Source organism: Solanum stenotomum, unplaced genomic scaffold (genome assembly GCF_019186545.1).
Source record: "Solanum stenotomum isolate F172 unplaced genomic scaffold, ASM1918654v1 scaffold13383, whole genome shotgun sequence".
NCBI lineage: Eukaryota > Viridiplantae > Streptophyta > Magnoliopsida > Solanales > Solanaceae > Solanum > Solanum stenotomum.
Window position 1 is genome coordinate 199,296 of NW_026022521.1, and position 9,569 is coordinate 208,864.

General features: G+C 35.0%; 1 protein-coding gene across 1 annotated transcript; it reads left to right on the forward strand.

Moving 5' to 3' along the window:
* Positions 1-3,324: 3,324 nt before the first annotated feature.
* Positions 3,325-7,911, forward strand: LOC125850072 (tetratricopeptide repeat domain-containing protein PYG7, chloroplastic). The gene is made up of 5 exons (XM_049529981.1): positions 3,325-3,670; positions 3,838-3,898; positions 5,672-5,964; positions 6,357-6,503; positions 7,375-7,911. The coding sequence occupies exons 1-5, from the start codon at positions 3,494-3,496 to the stop codon at positions 7,654-7,656; spliced, it is 960 nt and encodes a 319-aa protein (XP_049385938.1). The 5' UTR covers positions 3,325-3,493; the 3' UTR covers positions 7,657-7,911.
* Positions 7,912-9,569: the final 1,658 nt, after the last annotated feature.

A 9,569-nucleotide genomic window follows, 5' to 3' on the forward strand; every position in this document is an offset into this window, starting at 1 on the left:
CCTTTCACATTATTGTTCATAGTGTTTTCATGAGAAAATAGCCTTTGAATCAACACAACAACATCATCATCATCCTAGACAAGTCATTCATGAACATGTGTAAGGGTAAGGGAAGAATAACCTTTCAAAAATACCTCAATATACACAATAGTCATAGGATCTTTACCTTTCAAGTGAATCGTAAGTTCACACACATCACTTTCAACAATATGTACAAACCCCAGCAATTTACCCTTTCAAGGGTAATGAATCATGTCTCACAATCATACTTAGAAATACTACTTTAAGCATGAATAAAACAAGATTCAATAACTATATTAACATAGATGCAATTCATAGTAATCATCCTGCATCAGTACACCTATCAGAATTCATGAAATTGGGGTCATGGGATAGTTCATGGGTTCATAGGGAATTTTACAATGATAATCACCATTAAACATCAAATCACCCATAATATAATGCAATTAACATAATAAAATCATTTTTAGGAAGAACCCATGGTTGGAATGAAAACCTTAGTTTTTGAACAAGTTACCAATTTTGAAATCAAGAGTTGAAGGGCTTTATGGAGAAAAGTGTTCCATGAATCAAGGTTCCCATACCTTAATTGAAGCTTTGCCCACGAATTGGAGTTGAGAAGATGGATTTGTAAGCCCTAATCTTCAAGTTCTTGGTGTTCTTCAATGGAGGAACTTCTAGAGAGAGAAATATTGAGAGAAGGATGATGTTCTTGGGTTTCTTCTTTTATTAATTGGGAGTAACAAAAAAGGAAGAATTTGGACTTTAAAAAGTATATATATTTGTTAGGAAAAGAGTGGAAAAGTGTTGGTTCAAGTTTTGGAGAGATTACTAAAAGACCCTTACTTAAAACTTCAAAAACTTACCTTTCCCACGCTGAAGCTCGCCCCTTGGCACCCTTGGCTAGCCAAGGGCACTAGGCGACTCGCCTAATGAGCCCTTGGCTCGCCCGAAATTCCAGTAAGCTCCCTAAATGGGCAGCTCACTAGGTGATGAGGAGGGTCAATGGGCGAATCGCCAACCCCATAGGCAACCCATGACCTCTCTTGCCCAATTTTCCAGAACCTAGGACAAGGGCAGCTCACTAGGCGATGAGGAGGGTCAATGGGCGAATCGCCAACCCATGACCTCTCTTGCCCAATTTTCCAAAACCTAGGACAAGTGAAGGTTGTCCACTAGGCGAGGAGAGCCCATTTGGCTCATCGCCAAGGCACATGGGAAATGCTACTGCCCATCGCCGAATGGACCAAAGGTAGGTATTATTTTCCTTCATTTTTCTTAGGTAGTTTAAGGTCCTTGACTTCATCCTAGATGCTAACCTCTTCCCTTTTTTATCCTAGTTTAGTCTAAACGTCTCTGGAAAGTTACTCAAAACCTCATGCTTAGGCTCTAGGTTAACCTACCATTTTCCAGGGTGTTGCACCACTCCCCCAAAGCCTTACCAGATTCATCTTCATATCCATAGAAACTAAAAATTTCTCTTTGCCATTAGGATCAAATTCAACAGTAGTAATACCTATTTGAACGTCGTCTGTAGGAACAACTTACTTTGCAACAACTGTTTTGATATTAAATGGATTGTTTTGAACCTCAACAACACCTTGTGTATCTTTATCAGTTGTTTTTTTCGCCAACAAACAATAATTCAAGTTTTCTTGAGCTTGATGATTATTTTGAACCAAAATAGGACTGGAATTATTGTGCATTGCATCATCAGATTTTGATAATTCAATTATTTCCAATACATTATTTTTTGTTGCACGTACTTGGATTTTTATCATCAGCTCTTTGAATAACTTTTCCTAGTCCCCTCTTCTCATTCGAAATTTCCCTTGCGTCACCATTATATTTCTCAATATCACACACACTTTCTTCTTCTCTTGCACCCACTTCTTGATCATGGACTATGTTATTTTCCAATATTAGACTACGACAATTAGTTGGGCATGACCTTAATGCTTGCAATTAGTACATTACAGAGGAAAATTATCATAAAAAATCTCCTGAAAGTGGTCCAAAATTTTACCGAATTCTTCATCCAAATATTGGAGTTTAATTTGTTTAGGGTGCTAATTTAACAGATCAAACTAATACAATTAGTACAATACAAATAATCATCACTATTAAACTGCATAAAACCAGATTGATGCGATAAAATTGGTACAAAATCCTCATATTTGGTCACAACGAAATAAACTATGTCATGTAGCAAGTAACCCAATTAAACATTGACCTTCGATAGCAAATTGTTTTGGAAGAATGCTACGCAACTCTTGGATTTCTGGTGCACCATACGAGAACTTTATCACAATGGCTTGGTAAAGTCCCTCTTCAGTAGCAAACTCGTCTAACTCCGTAAATGTGAATCGTAGGGTTGGCTCTCCATGTACATATTGGATCGATTTAAGTTATGTTTAGGCATTTTAGATATGATTTTTTGCAGCATATGTAAGTTTTGGTACTGGCTCTCCCTCAACCATAGACTGGGTACAGGACGAGGAAGCATTTGGATCTTTTAATACAACTTCCTTCCACGTGATTTTAGGTCTATGTACCTCATTTCCTTTTAACACATGTACTCACCATGGTTTCACATGTATAAGTCGGTGCATCTAAAATCAATGAGAACATGATCAAACCATCTCATTTGTTTTACTTTTCTAGGTTTATTTATATAACTAGTCTCTGGGAATGTGAGTTGCATGTTTATCCCAAACAATAATGTATTCCGACATTCGAAACTCTAAAAGACACTAAAAACCACTTTCTTTACAACTTAACTTTTCAAATTCAAACTTACTAAATTCTCAACTTTTAACTCAAAGTTTAAAACAAAATTTTCAAACTCAATAAAAAAACGACTCGGGGTCGACATCGGGAGGGGCAAAACGGTAATTTTTATGGAGAAACAAAAAATGACCGATCGGATCATTACAAATCTAGGGTTCTATCGGTTTAGGGCTAACAAGTTTTCAAATTGGGTGGATCGGGTTTTATTTAAGTGGGTTCGGTAAAATGTTAAATAGAAAGTAAATTTTAATTATATTAAAAATATATCCATGTAGGAGACATGTAAGCGCCACATAATATAATAAAAGTGGTGGCATAACACTTAACTGTCCAAGAGCAAATACATGCCCAAAGTTGGATGATAATGACAAATATACCAAAAAAAGTATAATTCAAGGTAAATATAATCCTTTTTTTATAAAAGTACAAGGGTGAATTTGATCCTTTTTCCGAAGTTATGAAAAAGAGAAAAAGCTAAAACCGGCCGGTCCGGTTTAGTTCCAGTCCCGATAGAGTTGGTTGAGATAAACTTTATTATCCTCAAGCAGCAAAAAACAGAAGAAAATTTTACCAAGAATGATTCATCTTATGCCCCTAAAAATTCAATCTTGATGCTTCCCAGTTTACTATTTGGTACTTTGAATCATAAAGATATACCCTTTTTGTAGATAGAAGAAAAGAAATGCTAATGATACAGTCCACCATTTCACCTCCCCTCCAAAAATCTGTTCTTGTTCCAGCTAAAACTGCAACAAGTTGGAGTAAAAATGGCTTTATTCTTGATTTAAATGGTGGGTTTGGTTCAAAATCAGCTTCTTATCACTTTCCAAGAAGACCCATTAAGGGAAATTCAATTCAGGTAATTCCCCTAATTTTTGGGTTGCTGTGTTTTCTTGATATACTGTAGTTGATTATTTGAGTGAGTGCTGTCTATTACTGTATAGTTGAAAGCCCTTTAGTGATGCGTTTGTTGATTTGCTTTATCTCTTTTTGGGCATTTTTAAGTTTTGTCTATATTGTTTACAGCTGAAGATTTATGCAAGGAAATCAGAATCATTCCCAATTTTGCTTTCAGAGAAAGTTGATGGTACTTCTTTGTCTTCTTTGATGATTAACTGAGAAAAATAACTCTAATTGATGCTTTGAAGTACATGGGCAAAATTATCCAATGGCGCAGCTGGTGCCTTCCTAGTCCTTGTTAAACAAAAATACGGTAGCCTGGTGCACTAAGCTCCCACCATGCGTGGGGTCTGGGGAAGGGCCGGACCACAAGTCATTTCTATAAGAGACTATTTCCACAGGTCGAATCCGTGACCTCGTGGTTACATGGAAGCAACTTTACTAGTTACACCAAGACTCTCACTCCTGCTAGTCCTTGTCTTTCTAAGAATGTTTGAAAATCGAGTCACTCCTTCACCCAGCGTTGTTTGGTTTGTGGTCTCCAATTACCCTGCAAGAACCTAAAGGGATTATGTGGATAGATCTTATTTAATTATAATAGAGTTCGATTAAATCAGTCTTAGAAATTACTTGATAAAAAATAATAATAAGGATCAGTCCTAGCAATCAAAAGCCTCTTTGATACTCCAGTTTTTGGAAATTGCTCTTTTTTGCCACAGTTTATATGACATTTTCTATTTGGAACGTGAGAAAAGTTAGATACCTCTATTTGTTTTTTGATCAAGCAAGTAATAATTTCATTAACGAAAGGGGAAGTTCCCGTATACAAGTATTATGCTGAAGAAAGAGAAACCTACATAAACAAATGGTTCTCTATGAAAGACACTGATTGCTCAATACAAATAGGAATCTAATGGGTGCATCAAAAAGATATGAAGGTTAAAAGGCTATTCTTCAAATGTACAAAATCATGTTTAGTTCCTTCAAAAGCTGTTCTATTTCTCTCTATCCATAATCCGAATAATAAAATTATTCAATGTAACCTTTACAAGTTTCAAGGATTCAAATTCATTTAACTACACAATTTTTATCTTTGATGGGATGTTTTCTTTATTTAACTATACAACTGGTATTTTACTTATCGATAACAACAACTAGTGTGTTTTCTTCTCTTATTGATTCTATAATACTCAAGTCAAACTAAAATCTTCATGTCTAGTGAAAATATGACACATAGGGTAGGATGGATTATCTTATTTGAAGTGCTAGTTCTAGATCCCTGCATTGGTATAGTCTAGACTGAGAAATGTGGATTTTCTTACACATACTTTTCTTTTTTTGCTTTAACGGGAATATTTATATATTGTTATTAGTTTTGCAGCAGTCTATCTAATGTTAGGAAACAATTATCATTTTCCGATAGATTTACCAAAAAGAAAAAAAATATTATCTTCCCTTAGAAAGGTATGCAGACCTACTTAACTCCTAGCTTGAGAAAGATCAAGAGATGATGAGATTGGAAGGACAGACGATTTAGCTTCGAATCATACGATATGATTACATTTTTAACTCCACTGATGCTTTTCGACTGATCTGTCAGTTGTTGATAAAAAAACACTGAAAATGCACCCTCATCCTCGGAATGGAAAGCAAACTGAAATTTTAATCAACTTCTATGACCTGTGACACAAATCCATACTTGGGACTTATAAATGTATACACTACTGTGTATATAGTTGAGATTAATTTCCAAAAGGACATCACCTTGTTCTTCTATGAGCAAGTAAATTAAATCATTCCAACAGAAGTTTGGAACTTCTTGTTTTGTGTCAAATCCTCTATACACAAACAGAGGAAGATTGCCTAATATAATTGCTATGAAACATAAATATGATAATAATGCTTTGTTGCACAGATTTTGCATGAACTAAAAGGTCCCGTCATTGGCTTCCCATTGCAGAATTGCCAGAGAAGTTGCTGAATGGCGGAGATATTACTATTAGTAGTGGACAGGTTCTTTCTCTATCTGCTATCTCATGTGGGTGTATCTTCTGGTTGACATCTGGGCAAGTGGCATCAGCAAGTGAAGGTGTCAGAGTAAATATGGTTTATGAGGTCGGAGAGTTATTTGAACTGGGAATCCAGCTTACTTACCTGCTTTTACTACTAGCATTGCTTGGGGTTGGGAGTTTCTTTGTGATTCGGCAAGTCCTTGTTCGCAGAGAGCTTGATCTTTCTGCCAAAGAATTGCAAGTACGTGACTAAATGTCTTTTCTCTTTGTTTATAAATGCATTGCCATTTATTTGAAGCGTACATAATATGCATCTGTATTGCTTAGATCTACTAAAGTTCTTTTGAAGATATATATACACACACACACTATTGTATTCTCCTGAAGGTAGAGAAGGAGAATAATGCTTTTTAATTAAAAGAGAGAAAAAAAGAAGAAAGAAGATTGTGTTTCATCAACATGAATTGTTCTATTTGTTTCCCACAGACAAAAATAGCTTACTTTTGACCTACAATTCGGCATCACGTGTCTACACATCTATATCACTTGCAAGAACAACTTGCACATAGATGCGAGAATTCAACTCTCTTTCTCTATCTCTGAACGAACTGTATTATTTGACACACAACACAGGAGCAAGTTAGAAGTGGTGATGCCAGTGCGACAGAGCTTTTTGAACTTGGAGCTGTGATGTTGAGGAGAAAATTCTACCCAGCTGCTACCAAGTTCCTTCTTCAGGCAGTAGAAAAGTGGGATGGAGATGATCAGGATCTTGCCCAAGTATGAACTTCTCTTCAACAATTTCTTTTCCATTTATCATTTATAATTTTATATATAGGACCTTCTCTATAACAATTCTCATTTCATATATAAATTTTCGATACAAGTGAATGCACATTTATCCAGATGAACATGTGAAGAATCTCTTTTACCCTGGATCAAATAACTTACAGCCAAAAAAAAAAAGCAGAAGCTCAAAAGCCTTCTAGAAACTGCTGAAATTCCCAGCTAACAAATTATTTCTTGATCAAAATCTAGAAAATGGACCTCAAAAGCTAGTTCATGAAGTGAAGGTTGTTTAAGATCATATAAGAAGACAATAACCCATGATTATATATTTGGAGCGTCGAGATGGCATTAACATGGGGATGCATAACATGGGATCCCAACATTGGGCCTACATCACTGGACTAAAAGAACAGAATAATCTTCTGGTGTACTCTTGAGGAAATCAGGATTATGCCTAGAAGAAATGAGGTTGACTGATCGTGGTAGAAATAAGCTTGATGTTCCAGTCTTATTCTTTTTATTTTTTTGGTTGATGGAGCCATGGAGGTTAGGGGACAGATCATGTTGTCCAGGATTCCGTAATATGCACAACGGAACTCCAAATACTGTGGAGCTGATTGAACATCTAACTAGGAAGCTTGCATCATGGCATAGTCTGAGAATGTTAAGCAAATCTCTGTTAAATGAAATTTAACCAATACAGAGAACTACGACTTCAAAAGAAAGTATTTCTAAAGAATCATCTTGGACAGTTTTAGAATTATTACTCGCCAATATTTTTTTGCTGTTGCATACCAAATCTTTTCAGGTATCTGAGTTCTGTATTCTGCTCCCTTCCCTTAAATTTTGGGCATCTTTACAGGTTTACAATGCCCTTGGTGTCAGTTATGTACTTGATGGGAAAATTGACAAAGGAATTGCTCAGTTTGAGAATGCTGTAAAAGTTCAACCTGGTTATGTCACGGCATGGAACAACCTTGGTGATGCGTATGAGAAAACCAAAGACTTAACATCTGCTCTAAATGCATTTGAAGAGGTACTTCTTTTTGATCCTAACAACAAAATAGCTCGTCCTAGGCGCGATGCATTGAAGGACAAAGTAACAATGTACAAAGGAGTATCGGTGAAATCTAAGAAGAGTTGATATAGCTAGCCGGTTAGTTCTTTTACACGCTTATGCTGATTATCTTTTTGAGGAGCTCTTTTTATTCTCTTTATCCGCGCTTTCTCCTACACAAGTAGAATTCGTTGTCATGGCCATGTTGAAGTTTTGGATGTTCCATAATAGAAGTGGGCAAGAAGTTTTTTGAACTTCTTCATCCTTCTGTCTTTGGTGTAAATGAAATGAACAGTGTCTATTCTACTTTATTTGCATAGAATCAGGAGAACTGTTGATGATTTCTGCCCCATTTGTTTACCATTTCTTTGCCTTACTTGGAAAGCCTCTGTGTTGCCTTCAAAAGTAAGCAACAACAACAACAATCAAATGCCTCAGTCCCAAACAAGTTAAAGACCGGCTAAATGAATCTTCTCTTCATCTTGCCTTAAAACTAAAAAGTAAATATTGATTATAAATATTATTGAGTTCTTTTTTTTTATTTTATAGAAGGAATGGCCAAACACAAAAAAGAAAAAGAAAAAAGAAGGTAAGCTCCTACTAAATCAGAAAAGGAAAGAAAAAATCAATATTCTCATATGTTATAGAGAGCTCCAAAAAGACAACATATCATCTTCTTCAAGTCTCTTGAGCGATGTACTGAAAGATCTGATAGCAAAGGTAGCTTCTTAAATATGTTGTGTATAATTACTCTTGACTTCATTTTTTGTCAGAATGAATAAATCAATTTTCTTTTTCCTTCCCTTTTTTTAAGAAGTACAATTATCTCTTTTTCAATTATCTAATAAATCCTTAATGAAAGTAGATTATTTTTTCATTCCTTTCAAAAATTTCATAATCCCAAGGATATAGGTATATGAGCAATCATTTGATCTCCATCAAACTCGGTATTGAATTCCTTGCAAACTAATGGATGTAAATAAATAGCGCACTCCTCCACTAAAATGGGTTGGAAAGTCTATATGCCTAATTTATGTAGCGTGGGTGCTCTATTCAGCAATACACTGCATAACTTCTTGAAGGAGTTTCCATTTAATCGGCTATTGTTCTTGAATTTTACTCTTAGAAACTCCTATGTTCGAAATAAGACGTTGTCTAATTAGGCTACGAATTAGTAATATTTGAAAAAGTTCTAATGCTATTTCACGAGGCAATTCACATAGATGTAATGAAAGTGAAGGACCCATGACAATGACATAATATCCTGAATGACACTTGTGTTGCACGTGTACATCGAGTTTTGTTATATGCAATATGATAAAATAATATCAATTCTATTAAGATAAAACTTTGGATAAATAAGTACACATAAAAATGCATGTAAGGAATCAGTTGCGACCATGAGTTAGATGAAAGATGAGAAAAATAGGTGGAAAGACCAATGTATAGTGAAATTGTTAGGACAATAATGGCTATTTTTATAGGGTCTAATAATGTTGTATGCTTTACTAAATCAGTCTTTTAAATTTTTAAAAATTGATCAAAAAGTTCACATATTAATGGAAACTATAGAAATGCAGTCTATGATGTCTGTATCTATCTTTCACACGTGCAAGTCATAATCTATCATAAAAGTAAAATATGTTGTGTATAATTTCTCGTGACTTCTTTTTTTGATGGAATGAAAAAAAAAATCTTTTTTCTTCATTGTATCAGAAGTACAATTATCTTGACATTTGTGTTGCACGTGTATTTCGAATAGTATTAAAGATAATGTGTTTTCGATTATCTAATTAATCCTTAGTGAAATTAGATAATTTTTTCTTTCCTTTCCAAAATTTCATAATCCCAAGGATAAAGGTACATGAACAATAATTTGATCTCCATCAAACTCGGCATTGAATTCCTTGAAAACTAATGTTTGTTTACTCAGCATTGAATTCACGCCCCTCCACTAAAATGGACGGTAAAACATGTATGCCTAATTCATGTAGCGTGAG